The 20,431-nt window shown below is 49.9% G+C and overlaps 10 protein-coding genes across 10 annotated transcripts; 5 read left to right on the top strand and 5 right to left on the bottom strand.

Annotated features, from left to right (window-relative positions):
* Positions 1-226: 226 nt before the first annotated feature.
* On the bottom strand, positions 227-2,374 carry BDV17DRAFT_300989 (uncharacterized protein; the record flags this gene model as incomplete). The annotated part of the gene is made up of 7 exons (XM_073764163.1): positions 227-296; positions 355-461; positions 531-606; positions 637-952; positions 1,027-1,561; positions 1,626-1,661; positions 2,261-2,374. 7 exons carry the CDS (start codon positions 2,372-2,374, stop codon positions 227-229), a joined length of 1,254 nt encoding a protein of 417 aa, XP_073611341.1.
* A 783-nt stretch (positions 2,375-3,157) lies between these two features.
* On the top strand, positions 3,158-3,838 carry BDV17DRAFT_284671 (P-loop containing nucleoside triphosphate hydrolase protein; the record flags this gene model as incomplete). Its single annotated transcript, XM_073760570.1, has 4 exons — positions 3,158-3,253; positions 3,313-3,570; positions 3,626-3,727; positions 3,776-3,838. The coding sequence occupies 4 exons, from the start codon at positions 3,158-3,160 to the stop codon at positions 3,836-3,838; spliced, it is 519 nt and encodes a 172-aa protein (XP_073611340.1).
* A 180-nt stretch (positions 3,839-4,018) lies between these two features.
* Positions 4,019-5,595, top strand: BDV17DRAFT_300988 (Dynamin central region-domain-containing protein; the record flags this gene model as incomplete). The annotated part of the gene is made up of 3 exons (XM_073764162.1): positions 4,019-4,538; positions 4,580-4,845; positions 5,194-5,595. 3 exons carry the CDS (start codon positions 4,019-4,021, stop codon positions 5,593-5,595), a joined length of 1,188 nt encoding a protein of 395 aa, XP_073611339.1.
* A 625-nt stretch (positions 5,596-6,220) lies between these two features.
* BDV17DRAFT_295396 (ABC-2 type transporter-domain-containing protein) lies at positions 6,221-8,898 on the bottom strand (the record flags this gene model as incomplete). Its single annotated transcript, XM_073763056.1, has 4 exons — positions 6,221-6,641; positions 6,703-6,932; positions 6,993-7,124; positions 8,386-8,898. 4 exons carry the CDS (start codon positions 8,896-8,898, stop codon positions 6,221-6,223), a joined length of 1,296 nt encoding a protein of 431 aa, XP_073611338.1.
* Positions 8,899-9,082: 184 nt separating this feature from the next.
* On the bottom strand, positions 9,083-10,176 carry BDV17DRAFT_295395 (ABC-transporter extracellular N-terminal-domain-containing protein; the record flags this gene model as incomplete). Its single annotated transcript, XM_073763055.1, has 2 exons — positions 9,083-10,119; positions 10,170-10,176. 2 exons carry the CDS (start codon positions 10,174-10,176, stop codon positions 9,083-9,085), a joined length of 1,044 nt encoding a protein of 347 aa, XP_073611337.1.
* A 103-nt stretch (positions 10,177-10,279) lies between these two features.
* BDV17DRAFT_295394 (uncharacterized protein) lies at positions 10,280-11,023 on the top strand (the record flags this gene model as incomplete). The annotated part of the gene is made up of 1 exon (XM_073763054.1): positions 10,280-11,023. The coding sequence occupies one exon, from the start codon at positions 10,280-10,282 to the stop codon at positions 11,021-11,023; it is 744 nt and encodes a 247-aa protein (XP_073611336.1).
* A 48-nt stretch (positions 11,024-11,071) lies between these two features.
* BDV17DRAFT_274457 (uncharacterized protein) lies at positions 11,072-12,224 on the bottom strand. Its single transcript, XM_073759128.1, has 2 exons — positions 11,654-12,224; positions 11,072-11,602 (listed from the first exon to the last, which is right to left on the bottom strand). The coding sequence occupies exons 1-2, from the start codon at positions 11,991-11,993 to the stop codon at positions 11,493-11,495; spliced, it is 450 nt and encodes a 149-aa protein (XP_073611335.1). The 5' UTR covers positions 11,994-12,224; the 3' UTR covers positions 11,072-11,492.
* A 352-nt stretch (positions 12,225-12,576) lies between these two features.
* On the top strand, positions 12,577-13,522 carry BDV17DRAFT_284669 (alpha/beta hydrolase; the record flags this gene model as incomplete). The annotated part of the gene is made up of 2 exons (XM_073760569.1): positions 12,577-13,141; positions 13,179-13,522. The coding sequence occupies 2 exons, from the start codon at positions 12,577-12,579 to the stop codon at positions 13,520-13,522; spliced, it is 909 nt and encodes a 302-aa protein (XP_073611334.1).
* Positions 13,523-15,346: 1,824 nt separating this feature from the next.
* On the bottom strand, positions 15,347-16,970 carry BDV17DRAFT_274453 (uncharacterized protein). Its single transcript, XM_073759127.1, has one exon. The coding sequence runs from the start codon at positions 16,452-16,454 to the stop codon at positions 15,654-15,656; it is 801 nt and encodes a 266-aa protein (XP_073611332.1). The 5' UTR covers positions 16,455-16,970; the 3' UTR covers positions 15,347-15,653.
* Positions 16,583-16,970, top strand: BDV17DRAFT_210379 (uncharacterized protein). The gene has a single exon (XM_073755416.1). The coding sequence runs from the start codon at positions 16,711-16,713 to the stop codon at positions 16,936-16,938; it is 228 nt and encodes a 75-aa protein (XP_073611333.1). The 5' UTR covers positions 16,583-16,710; the 3' UTR covers positions 16,939-16,970.
* Positions 16,971-20,431: the final 3,461 nt, after the last annotated feature.

Genomic DNA, 20,431 nt, shown 5'->3' with positions numbered 1-20,431 from the left:
AGGCGGACAATTGGTTCCTGGAGATGGTACCGCTGGAGAAGAGGTTGCTGGAAGAGGTTGCTGGAAGAGGTACGTCTGGAAGAAGACGGCTGTTCGGGTCCTTTAAACTTTCTGTCTATCTCCTCGACTTTTTTCCTAATATTATGCTTGGCTGAGTTAGCTAAGAATTTTTCGGATTTCATCGCAATGCTTCCTGCTCAGGCTCGTCGCACGCGGCAATTGTACGTCAAGGAGCAGGGGCTGAGCCTGATTCCATTAGAGCATTGGCAACAAATTCCTCTTTTGTCATATTCCCACTGGCCACGAGCGCTTTTTTTTATCTTCTAGCTTCATTCCTTCTCACGCCTCGCCTACTCAGTAGCTCCCAAATGTCGGCGCAGCTGCGTAAAAGGAAAGCTGCGGTGGTCGTTGAAGCCAGATAAGAGGAGCATGTGCAGCCACATAGCCCCAGACGCTTGCGACTATTTGATAAGACTAGAGAGCTCTTTCTCTTTATACTCTGACATTTTTGCCTCTTCCTCCTCTAAGACACGTATGAAAGTCTCTAGGCATTTGGAGTACCGGGAGGCAATCTTGGGCGGCTTGTTATCCTTGTAGTCCCACGCACTGTTAACGGGCCTGTCTTGTAGAAGCTACCACGGTGCTGAGCCAAACAATTGGGTAGGTCCGATATATAACCACCCAAGATTCACTACTCCAATAACTATCAGGTCTTCCCTGCCACGGACAATCAGGTTCGCCAAGCCGAAATCATCGCAAATCAGCTTAAACTTGCAGTAGTCATATTTCAGGTGGCATAAATCAGGTATAAGGCCTTCTAGGACCTTGAACGCCATGTATTTGTTTTGAGCATTATATGAACCAACGGTCAAGTTCGGCTGATGAATGAGCTGCTCCCAGTCCTGCTTAACAACATATTGAAAATACTCCGTCGTCGTCGCAAACCCCTGGGCTCGGTGTCACCTGGGCATATGCTTAGTTAACGCGCTCGATCATAGCATTAGGGAGGAAATCATATAGGCGCACTAAAAGTGTCAACTCCCCTATTTTGTAGGATGCTGTGCGCCTTAAATGTGAGTAGCCATGGCGGTGTAGGGCTTTGGGGCTTCAGTCTGTGGCGACGGCAGGCTCTGCCGATCTGGTCAAAATCAAGCATGAAAAGCTGAAGCAGAAAGTCTGCCCACTGCCTGTAAATATATTCAATATCACTATTGCTGATATCCTCCCGCATGACTCTGCTGGGACGCTCGGTGTTCGGGTCCTGGAGAATGTCGCCAAGGCTCACACTGTTGATGAAATCCATCATAATAAACGGACCTAGACCAAGTGGGTTGGTGATGGCGAGACCCCACGCCTGTACCCTGGGAACAGGAATGGTAGTCCTCTCGTGGATGAGGTTCAGGGCCGTCACCTCCATGGCAACCTTCTTGTTGGTATAGCTGTCGCAGACTATCCCTACACGAGGGAAACGAACCATCCAGCTAGTGCTGTTACTGAAGACCATCTTCACTCCAGCATTAAATACACCATGGTGAAAGGTACCGTCAAGTAGACAGGGAAGCTTGTTGGGATGGAAAGGTTGACACCTATTGGCAGAGACGGCCCGTTCTGTACGTTTCGTTCACTTTATCAACCCAAAGCTTACCCTGCAACTGGTGGAGCTTCAAATGCTGTGGAAAAGCACCGGGAGAATTCGACTTTGGTGACTGAGTGAATATGGTTGGCTGTGAGGTTTCAGTGCCTTACCTAGGCGTCACAGCAGTACTTTCTTGGCGCGGCGTTCATCGCGATGCGTATCCTAGTTTCAAGCGCGTCAAATTGCAGTCTCATCAATCTATGATTTAAAGCTACAATTATGGATTGAAAGGTCTGACATGGTAGCAAATTCTAGAGTATCTTGGTAAAAGGTCACCCGAGCCAGTCGGTTCCCGCGTACACCTAATTCTGAATAGCTATACTATATCGAGATGGAGAAGATGTGTAGCTTCCGCGAATGCCAGCAGGATCAAACTTAGTCAAGAAAAGGCGACCACGATGCGCAGGACCACCAACGCATATCCCTACAAGTAGGCCCCACTGGTCTGCAAGTGGAAATCTCCAAGACAGTAAAGACAGTAACGACCGACAAAATGAAAGTGGGTGTTATCGATGCGACGATGGAGAAAGCTGTCCGGTTGCCGCCATCAGTACCGACGCCAACCCTAGTACCGATCCCAACAGCAGCTCAGATGCTGCACCGGACAATACAGGTTATGCAGACGCCGGCGCGGGCACCAGTGCGAACAAGAGCATGACCGCAGATACCAGTCCAGGCACCAACACCAGACCGGACGTTACACAGGATAATAGAGGCCATGCAGGCAGACATGACCATGACAGACGCGGGTGCAAGCGCCCCTCAGGCCGTGAGTTGTGGGAAGTGATGGATGCTCATGCCATTGGGTGGCCGGACGGCCGCGTATCAAAGGCGCCTAGCTTACTAAATGCACGTAGGGGTATTAAGTCCGAAATGTCTTTTGAGAGCCAAAGAATGTGCGTTTTATCGCTCAATCATTGGTTTGTATGTATGTATGGGTTCACGGTGGTCCGCACCGGCTAGATCTTAGACAGTAAACAAAGTCCAGAGAGCTACATTTAGACTAGGCCTCCAATAACGATTGTTCTGTATGATCCACTTTTGAGCCTGGCGAGGGGCTTGTCGCGGCTGCTTGCCTCAGGCCTGTTTCTGCGAGTCCCTAAGCGCCATGTATGTAGCCTGCTGAGAACGTTTGGCCAGAGATTGTCGGATAATATGATTAGAGAAGACCTTTACTATGAGGATACGGGTATTCCATACGGAGCACCCTAGCCACATATCAGCGCATGACTATAATGTGATCAATGATGGGCAGCACCACAATGAACTCATAGGTCCCGATGTTAAAGTGTCAGTAAATACAATCAGGCCTTCAAAAACCTATGACGCGGCCTGCTGTTCAAACGTCTGCATCAGAGCGTTTGTTGTTTTCAGCTAGTGGGTTGGTTGATTCAGATATTACGAAGATAAATTGAGCATGTCACCCCATCAATCTAGGGCCTTTCTAACTTTTCATTCTATTGTGGCTCTCAGATAGCTCATGTTTCTTAGAGTACTTGCTTTCGACAGATACTGCTCATCATGGGAACCGAGTCTGGTCTGACAGACCAGGCCAGCTTGGCCAAGGTCAATCAGTTAAGAGAGCTGAATGTTGGCTCGATCATCCCTCTCCGTCAGGTATTCCAGAAGAGTCATCAGTGCCTTGCCTATATGAAGCTATCTAACATTTATAACAGCTTATTGTTGTCGGAGACCAGTCATCTGGAAAAAGCTCCGTCCTCGAGAGCTTAACAGGATTTTCTTTCCCTCGTGCTGCGGGCCTTTGTACTCGCTATGCAACACAGATTACGTGCCTCTGTGAATCTCAGAAGAGCGTCTTTGTCTCTATCATCCCCCGTCCCGACGCTGACAAGGCGCTCAAGACACGCCTGCATGAGTTTCAGCGCCGCCTCACGGAGATTGATAACGATGAACTTGCTAATATTCTTGATGAGGTATTTTATGCCCTACAGGCGTCTGAAGTCAGTATTGACTAAGTTTTTGTTCTAGGCTCACCGTGTAATGAACGTCCGTATGAGCACAGATGGCTCAGATACTGGCATTGGCGCGTTTGGCCAGGACATTCTTAAGATCGAAATCAGCGGACCAGATGTCAGCTTCTACCTGCTTTATCACTAAATTAACTAACATATTTGATAGCAAGAGTATCTAACAGTTATCGACGTCCCTGGCATATTCCGCGTTCCTACAGAGGGCAAGTAGATCTTGATCCTTTGCGAGGGGAACTTGCTAACATCTCTACTAGGACTGACGACAGAAAGCGATATTGCAATGGTGCAGAACATGGTCAAGTCATATATGGCCAATAGTAGAACTATGTTAGTCTCCACAGCCTCTCTTCTGGACCTAATCCACTAACCAGCCAACAGTATTCTTGCGGTTATGCCTTGTAATATCGAAATTACAACCCAGGAGATCCTGAAACTTGCGGAAGAAGCAGATCCGAGCGGGATCAGAACAATGGGGGTCTTGACAAAACCAGACCTTGCCACCGAGAAAGCCACCCAGGACGCGGCAATGGATCTGCTTCTGGGGAGACGTAATGTTCTCAAGCTAGGATATCATGTTGTCAAGAACCGCAGCGCAGACGACGGCAATTCAACACTGTCTGCCCGTCTTGCTGACGAGAGGGCATTCTTTGCTGCTCATCCTTGGTCAAGCATTCCTGATCGTTGCTGCATTACTTCTTTGCAATCTAGACTACGTGAGCTGCTGATGCTTGTCTCCCGCAAAGAGTTTGGCCCTGTCAAGGCTGAGATTGAAGGGCGCCTGGTCAAGTGCAGGGCTGAACTGGAAATTATGGGTCCGGCCAGAGCTGATTCTAATGCCCAGAGACTGTATCTGGGAAAGCTGGCTACTCGCTTTCAAACCACAACTCAATCTGCAATGCGGGAGACGATATGTTTAATCAGTCGGCACCGAACCTGAAACTGATTACGAAAGTGGTTAAGCTGAACGAAGATTTCTCCGATACTTTCTGGAAAAGAGGCCACAAGCAACACTTTGGAGCTACACGGGATGATGATGGTGAGGCCTTATACGAGTCCAGCACTGACGATCTCCCTTTCAAAGTTCCTCTAAGAGAATATCCCGAACTGTATAATCTTATTCAAACCGATGATTATACGTGCTCCAAGCCTCTCAAGGGCCCTATCATGAACCTGGTCGAGGCAGTGTTCGAGTCTAATCGGGGGCCGGAACTTGAAACTGTAAGTACACTTCCGGCTCAAGCTGTTCACCAGAGGGTTACTTAGCATCTTCCCCAGTTTAGCAGTGTGATCCTTGCGACGATATTTAAGGATCAGCCAGAGAAATGGGAGCCACTTGTTCTCTCTCATACTAGCAAGGCCATTGCCCTGGTACACGACTATATCTTCCAGCTTCTCACCAAACTTTGTCCAGAGCAGCAGGTCAAAGCTCAGCTATGGGAAGGATTGCTTGTCCACAAACTATGCAATGCCTACCATCGGGCAATGGACCACGCGCGGTTCCTGCTGACCATCGAGCGCGGAGGCAGACCATCTACCTTCAATCACTATTTCAACGCGAATCTCCAGAAGAAACGTAATGACCGCATGTGCAAGTCCCTTGAGGCCCTAGCGGTCTCAATATCGGGCAAAAAGGAATATATACCTGTCGAAGCGCTCCGTCAGCATTCTACTATCGACAAGGATAACAAGCAGCAGGTGTGCGAGGACATTCTTGACACCCTAGTGAGCTACTATAAGGTAGCCCGAAAGCGATTTGTTGATGTAGTCTGTCAGCAAGTGATCTACCACTTCCTCATAGAAACTGACGATAGCCCGCTCCGGATTTTCAGCCCAGACTTAGTGATGAGTCTAGATACCGAGGAGCTGGAGATGATTGCCGGCGAGGATTCAGAGTCAAGGAGACGGCGCGATACCTTAAAGCGGGAAATCGGCAACTTGGAGGAGGCTTTGAGAGTCCTGCGCTCTTAAATGTGAGGATATGGCTATGGACCAGGAGCTGAGATGAGTCTTCTTAACCTTCAAAACTTGGTTGAAGCTTTGTACTGGATCTTTCAAGCCGCTTGCTCTTCTAGCACGGTATAAACCTTGATTCTGAGTTATCTTGCCCTTGACATTGGTTTTTCCCAAAGGGTTTTCCAATGTTGTCACGCGAATTCGAAGGGCTTAGTTATAGTTTAGGTTACAAATCAAGTTATTAAGAGAACAACAGTACTAGCCTCGGAGGCATTATTATGGCCCTAGAGCCATCTCTGTGGAAGATTTGATGTTATTCGCTAGTTACGGAATTATGAGATTACGTGGTCTCTAGTGGTTTCGCCCAACTACTCCAACACCTAAGGATACGTACAAACAGCTCTGCATGCAATGAATGGAAGCCCTGTCCCATCTGAACGTGGCAAGCGAGCCCTTAGAGGTGCGCTGGGCACCAGGATACTAGGGATAGCAGGAAACGAACGAGCAGACCAGCCTGCTAAGCAAGGTGCAGCAATGAATGGCTCCTGTATCCCTCCCTCTCCTTCATATCCCAGGCGGAAGGCAAAACAGCAACTTCGCGCAGATTCCCCTGCAGCGTACACAAAAACTGCAAGCTATATCATGATATTGCCCGTCTTTTCGGCACCTTTGCCAACCAGTATAACCCAACTGCCCCAGTCATATTAAACACAACATACGCCCACATGATTCCGAAATTACGCCAACTCAGCTCAAAGCTAGCATTCACGCTGGCCAGGAACGTATTCGTCTCACTGATCTGGCAGAACTTACACTCGGCACCCGCCGTCGTGTCTTCAGGACGTAGGAGGTACCCACCCTGCGCAGATATATAGAAGGAAAGGTATTCTGCACAGGTGTTACTTGGGGGCGCGTTGAACATTAAATATTCATTCTCCGCACAGGTCACCTGTGAGTTTGCCAGTGAGGCTGATAGGAGGCCGACGATGAGATAAGTGAGGGGATTGACACGGTACATGAAGATCCAGAACCCGGGGAGTTTATCTGGGCCGGCGAGAACCCTTGCGGAACATTAGTTAGCTTTGGTAGTGAATATTGTACGGCGAAATTGATACAACATACCCGCAGAAAAGGAGCAAAAGTTCGTAGAGAATGGTTGCGAGGCCAGAGGCAGCTTCCCCGCTTCCAAGGCCTGCAATCAGAAGATGGGCCAGTGTACTCGTGGATAGCATCATTGCCCAGATTAGTAGGAATACAAGAAATCCGCGTGAGTGGACTGCATCTGTGGGTTCTGCGTTTCGATATAATCCAATAGGATAGTACCAGGCCACGAAGCATAGCACACCGATCAGCTTGTACATAGAGCCATCTTAGCCAATGTCTTGAATTAAACAAAAGTAGGAGATACGTACACTATTCCAAACAAGCTCGACTGTGATGTTGGCAAGTAAAAATGACTGCCAGCTGTATGTCTTGGAAGGCCGCTCGCGAGCCTCGTAGAGTGTTCTCTGAAGAACAAATATCGGAATGATTTGCATGATAATCTGCAGAGAAACAGTGATGAATATGAAAATGCCAAACATTTGATTTCGGAGCCCTTGGAGGGACATGGGGGCATTGAAAAAAACAGAATCCGATAAAAAGTGCCTGCCACATAGATCAGTGAACTCGAACATGAGTAAGTAGGAGACGGGAATGTAGTACCGCGCCAACCGAAAGAAGGATCTTGGAGTATATATACGCCGGTGTTCGCCAATATTGCTGGAAAATCCGCTTTGTAACCAGAACGCATTGGCGATGAAACGGGGCAGCGTATTCTCTAGCTGGCGCAGCGTCAGGTGCACTCGCTGCTCTTGTGGACAATTGTTTCGGAGCCTGGAGTTCAGCCTGCAATGTCCGATATTCAGGACTCTGGCGCCAGACCAACGGCCGGTCAATTTCCCCTTGTATCACTTGCAACATATACTCCGCGGGGTTCGCATCTTGAGGACACTCCGCCGCATGATTGCGAGCAAAATAACTCAGCATAGTCTCTGCATTCGGGCCAATCTCACCAAAATAGACAGTCTTACCACCTTTCGCGAGGAGCAAGAGACGGTCAAAGCGCTGGAACAGCATGGCTGATGGTTGGTGAATGGTGCATATAATGGCCTGCCCGTTGCGTGCTAGCTTCTCCATAAGAGAGCAAATGGACCACGAGGTTTGACTGTCAAGCCCCGATGTTGGTTCATCGAGAAAGAGCAGAAGCTGGGGCCGTGCAGCTAGCTCAACCCCGATACTTAGTCTTTTTCGCTGCTCAACATTAAGTCCCTCTCCTGAACTACCAAAAATAGCATCTGCGTAGCTATGCATGTCCAGCAAATGAATCACTGTATCCACATACTTTAATTTCTCGTCTTGACAGACATTGGCTAGCTATCGAAGGAGAGCACTAAAGGCTAAAGCTTCTCGAACAGTTGAGGTAGGAAGATGTAGATCCTGCTGTTGAACATAGCCTGCGTCCAGGAGAGCGTTCGTCGACGACTCACAGCCTGAACAGGGAACGACGGAGCCACACACATCAGTATTCCACTGGGAGAAGGTTTGCTATGATATCAAAGTCAAAGGAGGGGCGAGAAGAATTCTAGATAATGTGGACGGGTGGGTAAAACCTGGGACAATGACCGCCTTGATGGTATGTATCAACAAGCTTACTGGGTGTCATGTTTGTGGCCTATGTGCTGATATTATACAGGGAGTATCTGGTGCTGGAAAAACAACTCTTCTTGATGTGCTCGCTAATCGAGTCACCATGGGTGTTATTACCGGGGACATGCTTGTCAATGGCAAGGAGCACGATTCCTCCTTCCAGCAGAAGACTGTTGGGCTCTTGTTTTCGATGTCCATGCGCGGCTTGACCCTCTGGCCTGCACCTCTGCGTTGAAACACAAGGACGTCCCCCTTTGAGCGTTCTCCAGGATTGAATTCAATGGCCAGAATGTAGCCGACTAGTAGTACCGCAATGATTGCAATGATGTAGGCTATGTTGACCCGCTTGTGTCCGTTCTGGAACCCGTAAGATTGTGCGACAAACGCGTCTCCCAGAACAACGCTCTGACCCGGGGACGATCCGGTCACGGAGCAGACCTTCTGGTCCAGGCTGACAGTTTGGTACTCAGATCCTGATGGAACAAATGCAGAGCAGTCGAAGGTGCGCCCGTGGAACTCGTTCATCATGAGGCTATCGTATCCATAGTAGGTTGGGTTGATGTAGTGGAACCAGCGTATCCAGCCAAGCATGTATTCTCTAGGGATTGGGAATCCAGAGAATGTGGACATGGACAAGATCATGAGGAAGTTGGAAAGAAAGAAAAAGAATGCCCCAGGCTCGCGACGAAGGTGACACATGAAATATATGGGCAAGTTCACAGCAACACAGTTCAGAAATTTGTGAGGCAGGGAGCAGAGAAGGGAGGAGATGGCCTCTGCGCTTGGGTGATAGAAAGCATATCGAGCCTGCTTCTCAACAACCTTGCGCGAGGAATAAAGGGTAAATATTTCCGCCAATACAGGCAAAGGCATTAAGAAGCAGGGCGTTTGGGATGTGATGGTCCACCTCCGCTGTGTACAAAGCCTCGCCGCGAAAGTATTTGTGCATCTCCCTGGGCCTGATTCCTTGGTAAGTTATGTAGGCTTCAGATCCAATGCAAAGACCGTAGGTCTCGCCCGTGATTGTTCGCGGAAAAGTAGAGCATCCCGACCCGGGTGGTCCCAGAACAGCCAGTGTCTCCCCGCTGCGGAGCACGCCGTTCATGTTGTGGAGGATATCGACTCGGTTCGTTCGCGATAGCACCATATCCTTGACAGCCAGCAGTAATCGCAACACTGAACTGCCAACCGTTCTCTGGTAATCGGTGTCACTTCCATAGCCATGCACACTCAGATTCGCAAAGGCCATACCGGCGGTGCGGAGGGAAGCCCCGCCAGATGGTCGGATGAAACTTTCTTTGAGCGTCTTGAGCCAGACGCGCGGATCGAATCCTGGGTCGCTTGGATCTAGCTTCTCGTTGGGGGAGGAAAACATGCTATGTCCCTCAACGTTTGTAGACTGCGTGCTGAGCCGCCTGGCGAAATCCTGGAGGTCGCTATTCACTTGAGCGTCAAAATCCTCCTGGTCTGCCACTTCTGCTATGTCTGGCGTATTAGATCCATTTGAAACGAATGGATAGTCGCTTGGGTTTCGCCCGGTGAAGCTCTCGCCCGCGATAGACGCCATGTGGACGTTGTCTTTGCCGTACTTGATGAACGCGTCGATCAGCGCATCGCCATGCTCCCATGTGTAGCCCATGCTGCCACCCCACATGCCTTCGTACGGATAGACGAATAACTCCAGGTCGGTGACGATGCCGAAATTGGAACAACGACCACGGAGCGCTTTGTAGAGGTCCGGATGGGAGGAGGAGCTGGCTTGCACAATTTTGCCATCTGCGAGCACAACCTCGAAAGATTTGATGTTGTCTAATGCCCAGCCGTGACGATTGGAGAAGAACGAAATGCCTCCTAAAGCTTGTTAGAAATCGGCGATGGGGTTTGGATTTCGAAGTAAAAACTGGCCATAAAACCACCCGGTAACCCTGTTGACGCAAATATCATTCTCTTCGCAAGTACCATTCTTTCGCTTGCGCAAAAACAAAGTTCATTGTCGATCATTATACCTTTTATGCGTCTCAAATCATATCTTCTCGCTTACGATGGCGATACATCGATTCTTATTGGGTTGAAAAACTACGAGGGGCAATGGATATGGCATGCGGACATCGAGCATCTCCAGCCAACATCAGCAGCAGAGAATCCAGTTCTGAGAAGATTTCTGGATATTCCTGCCGTGGAAATTACGACTGGGCCAACTAGCCTGATCCAGCGAACAGACGGCATCCTTTCCCACTACCCTCCTGGCTCGTACAATGGCTACTGGACTTTCTGCACACAGGTAGATGCTCGGATTGTCAAGTTCTTCATGGAAGCCTGGCGCGAAGCAGTGGATCCTATCCTACATATCGAAGGTATAGAGAGGTCCGCCCTCGCCGACGTCAACTTCGTTTTGCAAAACATCATCAACGCAATGCGGCGGAACGGCGGAAATGCTCTTGACCTAGCAGATAAAGGGCCATTCCTGGTTTTCCTCATGGAGCCGTTTTGGATCAAGGATTCCGACACTCCGCGCGTCTGGGAAGCACTCAGGTCAACAGCGGCAAAAACACAGGAAGAGGCGAAGCGCTTAGGCTTGCACCATGAGTATATCTATCTGAACTACGCCAATCTTTTCCAGGATGTGTACAAGGGGTATGGAGAGAAGGTTCGCTTCTTCCTCTCTGCTGTTGGGGACAAATATGACCCCGATGGACTCTTCCAGATTCAGAGAGCCTCGGGCTGGCACCTGCACGGTCCTCTGTTATCTTCCTAGTAGCTTTGAGCATCACAATACTCCTGAACCGTCTTTATAATGTGGCTTTACTCACAATGCGCCAAGGAAGTTCTGGTCCGCCATTGGTTAGAGAAGTTCTACTATAGTATATGTCCAATAATAGTACAATTCGGCGGAAATAGTACCGTTGTAGTGAAAGCACCTTGGAATCTCTCGAAAAGCCGAGCCCACTCTTCTTTTTTCCCTCAGGTCCTTCACATCCTGGGTCGACGCAGCTTATCTCTTGTCATGATTACGGGATCTACGCTCCAATCAATGCCCTTGGTACTCGAATGCGGATACCTGGAGTAGGCTGACTAGAGATAGATTCATATCTAAGCGCCGGGCATTGGGTGACCTGGGTACAGTGCAGGAGCCAAACCCACCAGTGGAGCGAGCATCTAACCTGATATCCCTGTTTACGCCAAAGAAAAGAAAGAATATATAGACAGCGTGGTGTCTTCAACCTTTAGTAAGGAATGAGAATATCCTTTGGCTCCTCCGGCTTCACTTCCTCAGCGACACCGTCGGCCGACTGGAAAAACGGACTTTGAGCTTCGGAGCATGAAGCAGTCCGTGCTGGTACATGTCAGCCGTGCTGTCTTTTCATCGTTCCTGGGTACCACAAACCTTGGTGCATAAACACGAGATGGAGTGCTTCAGAGAGCGCTTCATATTCCTCGACGCTCCAAGCAAGTTGCCCAGGAGATGCCACCCTGCCTGTCACTCGTCTGCCGTAAACATTCTTTCGCGAGGCTTTTGGTCGATTCGCTGTCGCTCTTCGCCGGGAGCGTCTCCGTCTCCTTCCATTACATGATTTGGCCTGCTTCGGGCCATTCGGAGCATTCCGCTTCGATACGGCGATGTTATCGTCGACATTGATATTCCGCTCACCCATGAGCTGTGTGAAAAGTTCGCGCTCTTGGGATGTGATCGTGGTGTTGTCGAAAAATGAAGAGAAAGTAGCCATAGTCACGTTGTTCCGCTGTACTTGGGTATGTTAGCACGGAGGAGTAAGTTAAAAGTTGGAAAGGGAGTCGTAAAAGCTTTTAGAGCGTGGGGGAAGTACCCCTGCTAGGTAGCAATATTACGAATAAACTCAGGCCCAGCTTTCGGCTGGATATCACCATATACAGTCTCCACATCGAGGCCTGGGCGCAGGTGATGCCCCTAACAGAACGTCCAATTGATACAGTTAAAATCAATCAGCCGTGCGGCGTGCTATGTTGTGGGTGTATAAAAGGCCTTTGACAAACCGTTCAACCGAAATCTCAAAAGACAATTGCGGATCTACCGAATCCTGTTGGCCTTGCACTGCAGGGCAAAGGTACATTGCAATACTCTTCAGGTCTGCTGGAACCACTGCAGCAGATCTAAGCGCCCACTCCGTCCAATCACGGATTATAGAATAACGTAAAAGAAGGCTGAGAGGTAACGTGTAAAATCTCCTTTGCGACACTCGATTTGCCGTGCATAAATAATCGCCTACGCAGCGTATTTAACTCTCTTTCCACAACTCCTCCCCAACCAATCCCAAAAATCACTCTTTCATGATGTCCCGACGAGTCGACCCAGAGTTTAACGCGCTCTTATCAGAGCAACTCCTCGCCGCAAGGTCCAAAGTCCTACCACACGGCGAAGTCCTCGAGCGCCGCAAGCAAATAAACGAGTATCAGGGCTACCTTGCCACCACGCTCTCAACTCCCGACGATGTGAAGTACACCAAATATGAAACGCCCACGGAGGACGGCCACAGCCTCCAGATGCGATGGTACACGAAAGCCGGAGCAGAAACTACCCCAGACAGCCCGAGGCGGCCAGCTGTTCTCTACATCCATGGCGGAGCCCTCGTCGCTTCATGCGTGGAGCACTACCACCCGATCATCGCCAACTACGTCTCGCTCACATGCGTGCCGTTTCTCGCAGTCGAATACCGTCTCGCGCCCGAGCACCCATACCCCACCCCCTTGGGCGACTGCTACTCAGCGCTCGTCTGGCTAGCGCGCAACCACGACGCGCTGCAAATCGACAGCCACCACATAATCGTCATGGGCGATAGCGCCGGCGGCGGCCTTGCCGCTAGCCTCTGCTACAAAGCCCTGCAGGAACAAGAACACAGTCCCTGGCAAATCCGCAAGCTTCACTGACGATAGAGAGGACCCTTTCCACGCGTGGCGCTCCGTGGATAACTTGACGTGCTGGGAGGCCTATCTGGGCTCGGGCTTTGGCAAGAAAGATATGTCGTCGCTGGCGGCGGCGGGACGACTCAAGGATGCGACGGGGATGCCGGAGTTGTATGTGGATGTGGGGGATTTGGATTTGCTGGCTAGTGAAGCTGTGGCATATGCGCAGAGACATCTGGCGGCTGGTATTGCGACGGAGCTTCATGTGTACAAGGGGGCCCCGCATGGGTTTGACATGATACTTTCGAGCTCTGCTGTTGCAGAAAGTGCCATGGCTGGTCGAGTTAGGGCTATTAAACAGGTGTGTGATAGGTAATGTGTGAGCGGTATCTGAGTAGATATTATTGCGCAGACTATATTTTACTATGTCTTCATACACGTGGTTAGCTGTATTGCTAATTGCTGTGCATACCACATGCTGTCAGATGTGCAATCACACGTATCACCCCTGGTTGCCTTTCCTAGACAATCCGGTGGATTTTTCGATTCTTACTATACACCATAAAGTAATATTATTCTAAGCTAATATACTCTTATTTCTAGTCCTTAAGGTTTTTATTATCTTTAGAGTAGTACCTAGATGTTCCAAGGACATGTTACTAAATGTCTCACTGTCATACGCCTATTGATCTTCCTTGTTGTTCAACAGGGTGAGTCATGTTTTAGTCAGCCACATCGGTTCTTCTAACCGTCACGGCTTCGAGCTAGCTCTTATCAACAACTACTTCATGACACATCGGTGAACTGCTTCCTACACTTCCTACCGCTATTTATCTACCGCAGCGGGGCCAGGAAGGATAGGGGCTGCACTCCCGCCGAGGTCGGTGGCTGTCAGATAAGGCCAGAGGAGTCCTTAAGGTCTCGGAGGTCTTAAGGATATTCTGAGATCAAGATAAAGAGACAAGAGGTTTGGTTTAGAAATACAATATAGCTTTAGAGTCCAATAATCTGGCTATATTAGTTACTCTGAAGATAAGACATGAAGGAACAAAACTATATACAGGAAATAAGCGACCTTATATACTCGTAGCTGTTAAATCAATTATACTGTTCGAGGATAACTGCCCGTCAGTCATTATCCTAATCAAATCACCATGAGATAACTGCTTTGACAGTCATATGACTCATATCAGTATCTCTATACTTCTATGACGCTAGCTTCGTTTTGTCTTAGCGTCTCCGGTCCGTAGTTCCTCCGTTGTCGTCACACGCTAGCAGCGGCGCGGCAGATCTATTGGCTGACGTCGGCTGGTTTCCTGACGGTGGCTTTAGCTGACGACCTCGCTGGCCGCGAGTTGAAGCTATCCTGACATCACCAGTAGCGATCCGCAGCCGATATCACACCTTAACTTAATATTTTTAATTTAGATCTTGCTCAATATAAGGATTTCTACTTATATTAAGGAAGGTTTTGATATTATAAGAATACTACAGGCCAGAGGCTACTTCCCAACCAGGTTAATAAGCTTAGCAAACTGGACCCCTAGCCTCTTTTGGAGGCACCCTAACATCGCTCGAGGCGTTGCAAAATCCCTCTAGTAATACATCGTAATACGCATCAACTCAGATCCATCCGACTTATCCATCCGATCTGATTTGATCTTATCATTATCAGATTCAGCGGTGTCCAGAAGCGTAGCCGAGGAGGTACGAGCAAACCAACTAATCTGACAGGAGCCAGGAGTAGGACAGGCATCGGAATGACCGGGTTGATGCTTGTGATTCCTATGCGGGGATGCCAGTCAAATTCAACACAGCACATGGATTGTGCAATGTGCACTTGCAATCTGCGCCTGGCACCTGCTTGGAGAGATCAGATGAGATGAGTTGGACGTGGAACATGGGTGATGCCGGGAATCGGAGTGTTCTGCAGTCCGTTCGCGTCCGACGGCGGCCGGACGAAGAGGAATCGAATTCGAGAATGGTCGCAGGTCGCGACCGCGTGGAGATTCAATAGGCGGAAGGGCCAGGCGACTCCGCGGATGCGCGGTGCGCGGGGATCATCCATGTGACCCGTTTGTTGGGTTAAGCGGTGTGCTAGTCGGCCTGTGTGATCGGCGGCGCGCTGCGTTGGGTGGACAACAGACATTTTTCGACATTTGAGGTGGGCTGGAGTTTTACTGTGGGAATTCCAGGAGAATTGTGGTGTATTTGGTTTGTATTCGATTACCACTGAGTGAAGCGGTAGATGGTATATATAATAGATGTCTAGAATAATCAACATGAGATGAGTGTGCCCATATGTAGTAACGCCTAACAATGCAATGCATGCTGTATGCAATCCCAATCCTATCCAGAATCCCAGAATCCAGATCCGATTTTATGCTGTCCGAGTCAAGTGCAAGTCGAGTAAAGCGCCACTGGCTGGACGCTGAATTCAGAACATCAAATCGTCAGGGTATCACGTATTATGTATATATTAGCGCGAAGGGAAGATGAAAGCACGATCAACATGCTTGGATCATCGGCTGCTGCGCTTGCCGTACGTAATATCGGTGTTCGAAGTCTGAATCTGAGAATGGAATCTCGGTGGAGTGTGCTTGCTTCGCGTCGAACGTTTCAAGGATCGGCTGTGGGGGTGATGGAGGCATGCTGTCGTCTTCAGAGTCGTCCTCGTCATGCGACAGCTCAGGTGGTTGCCGTGATGGTGACCGAGTGAGGGCAAGGTTATCGAGATCTTCCGCATCGTCGTACTCGAATTCTGAGTCAGAATCCTCCGAGTCGTAGTCCTCATGCAGCTCGGTCTCGGTGATAACAGCAACTGGTGATGGTGCTCGTCGGCGGACGGGCGCGTAGTCTTCTTCGTAATCTGAGTCCTCCTCCTCCTCCTCGCTAAGATCTGAGTCATCTTCCTCAGAGAGGTCCTCGGGGTCCCAGTCCTCCTCGGGCTCTTCGACAAGAGTCTCTGCCCATTGAATGTGCTGTTGTTGGTTGTGGTAGGAGCTCTTGGTGGCTCCGCTGACAGTTTGGTTGAACCAGCGCTCCTGCTCTTGTTCTGCGTCGGCCAAATCCAGCATCAGAGTGTCGAGAAGGTTTGCGTGGCCAACAAGCAGGCGCAGGTCGTGGTCGGCCCGGGAAGCTTCACGGGTAAGCTTCCGGCGGGCGGTGTGGGCGAGGTAGTATGTCTGGGTGATGCTCATTTTCTTCTGTTGACGCTTCCGCGTAAGAGAGTTGAAGTAGGAGGTGAAGGAAGAGGGCGAAGAGTTAGAAGAGGCAGTAGAAGTAAGCGGGGAAAGTTTAGAGGACATGGTGAGAGTCCGGGGCCTGATGTGTTTATGATCTCAGCCGTGACTCAGGCAGCACTGAAGAATGTCTCCGGACTGACTACCGATCGGCCAATAGCGGCTGGGCACAGAGCGGCGGTGTATCGAGAGGCTGACAGCCTTATCTCTTAGATTAAGGGATGCGGGCCTGTCGCGCAAGATTGGCAGGATCGGGCTTTGCTCTCGTAACTCCGTTTCGGATACTTGGTGGTCACCGACAGGCTGGGCTTGCTGGTGGTTGATGCGCGAATGTACGTGGAGGGCTGAGGTATCCTCGTTGGGTAAGGGTCGAGCAGACTGCTGGGAAGTCGGTGTACTAGTGTGTAGGACCGTAGGTAGGGGAGGAGAGATCAATCAGAAAGGACGGGGATCGAGGAGGATGGTTTGTCTGATATATCCAGCAGGGGGACCACTTTCTTTGTTCTTTTTTCTTTGGTTGCTGGTCTTTTTGTTAGGCTTTGTATTCTGATTCATAATCGTATCGCCGAAACTAGGTACGCTAATTATATTTTTCTTCGTTTTTCCCTTTCTTTCCGGTTCTTTTGGCTGGCACAGGCCCGTCGACTCCGTAAGTCCGACCGGGTGATTCGCAGGCCGGCCAGGCATAAAAATTCAATCGCCCCAAGAGCGCTGCTCCGTGGATCCGATCAACGGGCCAAGGTGAAGGATTGACATTCACCGCCTCTGTGCTGGGCCCAATGGGAGGCTGTACTTTGCATGACTCACGGGCCGCGTCGCTACGCGATGCCACTCTGGGCAACCGCAGCGCAGCCCAAATCTCCCCCAAAGAGGCAGGCAGCGGAGACCGGATAGCTCGTATTTTCGTAATTTTACAAGGGATCTGGATGAATATTGGTAATCTCCGCGCTGCCTGACAACTCCATCCACGACAGAAGCTTCCAACATCATCCATACTCATCATTATTCAGCCTCCCCAGATGACTCTTGATCGCGTTATCTCCAATAATCGCCGATTGCTCGCAGTCACTATTTGGAACTCCACGTTCTGCATGCGTCTCGCCAGACTCTGAAACCTGGAACTTCTTTCAACACACCCATGGCCTCGAACACTTGACTCGAAGCTTTCGAGAGCCGCTTACTAAATTCCGAGTGCCCGTCTACCCGAGTATCCGGGGAACCCAGCATAATCTTGTCAGCGGTCACTGATCAGGAGGTGTCATGAGCCAAGAATGTGTCCTGCGGACTTGGCTGCTGACGATTACTCGCGACCGACAAGCCCTGCTCGCCAATGCATCGTTTATTCGTCAGCTCGCAGGCGCAGCATCGAAACGTAAACACAACCGAGTGTCAATCGCCTTGCAGTAAGGCAACATAGATGTACTGAAATAGTATTCGACGATGAATGGACGTTATATGCGACGACTTGACGAGTGCCGAGTCTTGATGGCTACAGGCTGTCACACTCTGTACCTAATCAATAGCTGAGGTGACACTGCCTCTTGATACACTGTATGGAGGTCTCGGACTCTTGCGGGGCTGGCTATGCGGAGGAGCCGCACTGCCCAGTGCTTATAATGCCTACCCTGCCCTTGCCGACGTGTTCACCTGTCAGTCTCCGGTTGGGTTACTCGTATCTAATTGCCACGGAGATCAAGATTATTGTTGCCTTTGATACTGTTGCGTTGAGGTCTTCCCCGTGGGAGTCTCTGGGGTACAAAGAACAACTCACCTCTACATAACCTTCGCCACTCGGTGCCGGGTATCATACATTCCATAGGAGATAACTACGTGTGCAAGGACATTATATCGGCGATTACTATGGACTGGCACTACGCATTCTCGCATTCGCTTGACCGGCTCAGCCTTAAGGACACGTGCGATGGTGCAAGCCTTCACAGATAGGGTAAAACAAGGCGCGCGCCCTTTCTTAGAAATCGGCTCGCAAGGGCTTTTTCCGTATCAGCTGGCTCAGGCTGACATGGGCTTCATGCAGCTCGAGCTGGGTTTGTCAGAGCGTTGCTGACGAGATGATCAGTTGTCAGCCTGTCATGCCCCGGACTTGAGTTCCCACGGTTCATGTCTCGGACTCTTGGTTTCTGATTATCTCCGCCAAGTCATGACATCAACATCTTTGCCAGTGTCGGCCAGCTTGAGTTCCCCCCAATCACATCGACCCCGACAGCCCTATGGTTATTATGTCTGCAATCGCCATTAATCACTAATGCTGTCATCAAGAGTCTGCTCTGGCCTTTGAAGTCTGGACAGTCGACCACAAACTCCATGCTCATACAATCTTGATGTATAGCCCTTGGACCTGGACCTAGCATGTGACCGCGCTCGGCAAGAGCTTATCCGCGCAAGGACCAACCCTTCAACGTCCTCACTACTCGATCAACAGAGTATCAGACAAAGGGTAATTGGCGTCCTCTAGACTAGAACACCTAAAGAACCAGCATAAAGCTACTCTCTCCATCCCAAGCCCTGCCTCACAGTCAGTCTGTAGGAGCATACCTCCTAGGTAGTCGGCAATCCCGGCACCCAACATCCGATATCCGCCTTATCCTCGAGTCATCGACATCGACATCCTCATCGAGGCTAGCAGAACCGTGGATCCATTACGCCTTACGGGTACAAAAAAAAAACGGAGCTCGAGTTCTCCATCCGAGGCTCTTAGGCTGCGGGCTTCGGTTCGGTTGAGCGAGGGTCCTCGATTGAAAAAAAAATTTTCCGGCCCCGCTGCGGGCCAGAAAGTTCTTCACCGATGAAATTGCAAATCTTATTCTTTGGACCCTTTGTCAACAATAGTGAGCGCTCGGCGTTCGGATGGTTCGGACTCCGCGATTTGTACATCTTCACGGATGCTATCCTTCTCTGCTCTTCGTTCGCGAGCTTTTACCCTTGTAGGTCGCGGCTCCGTGATGAGGTTGTATAACGGTTGGATTACTGGGCTGCTTTCCTTTGGTTCTTGGACAATGGGCAGCTTTTGCCTAGGTAAGCCAGCGTGAGCAACCAAGTCGATTACGATCTGATAATTGATCAGCCGCTATTGGTTTTCCGCGGCTATTGTCGGCTACCTTCGAGCCGGTTGCTTGAGTGACTCAAGTGAGGCTGCATCAGTGTAACTCAGATGCCGGGTTTCCCGATGATAACTAACGGTGGCAGAACGACAGTTAACTGCATTATTATTCAGTCAGTTTTGATTTCATAGGACGTGCTTCACTATAACAGCCATACCATGGTACTTGATACTTGACGTGTGATGCTCGTATTCGTACTAGTAGCCCTAATTTCCTTACCAATATTCACCACCTGATCTATCTATATATCTCGAACGAATACGACTGTCTGCTACTACTGCTAGACAACGCCACGACCCAAGCATAGGCTCAAGATTCTCTAACGGCGATCGCCAAGTCGGTCCGCTACTCTACAGAGGGATCAAACCGAAAACCCTTCTATATAAAATTTGTGATCTCTCTCTCTTACGGGTGGGTCTATAGTCCCCATCCCGACCGTTGGGCTGCCCGGCGCGGCTCAGTACGCACAGGCCACAGACGCGGAATATATCCTCGATGGAGAAGTAATGAAGTATGCCTCGGCAGTCCGCAGTGAAAATTCAGGCCCGATGTTCGAAGGTTCCAACACCTGTAGATACCTGAGGATGAGATACAACCATGGATGCCCATCCGCAGTCCGTTAAGTAAGCCCTACCTTCTGCATACCCACGGTGGTGGCAACGTCCGCCTACAAGGTTAGGCAGCATAGGGACGAAAGAAGACCGAAGCAAGCCTCTGCAATGGATACCAGCTCCACATATCTAGCCTTCACTGAATAAGGATCTTAACATGCTCCACGAATAATAAAACCAAAGTACTGGGCAAGAATATCTAGATCGGATTGATAGTTGATGCATTGCATTGGACATCCATACACTCACTCACTGCGTACCAGCTACTTAGGGCTGGCTGACTTTGAAGGTTGATCGTGGGCTTACCTATATA

The sequence above is a fragment of the Aspergillus undulatus genome, assembly GCF_047715775.1.
Source record: "Aspergillus undulatus strain CBS 261.88 unplaced genomic scaffold BDV17scaffold_67, whole genome shotgun sequence".
NCBI lineage: Eukaryota > Fungi > Ascomycota > Eurotiomycetes > Eurotiales > Aspergillaceae > Aspergillus > Aspergillus undulatus.
The sequence above is the reverse complement of the archived record's forward strand: the minus strand, read 5'-3'. Positions and strand labels throughout refer to the sequence as shown.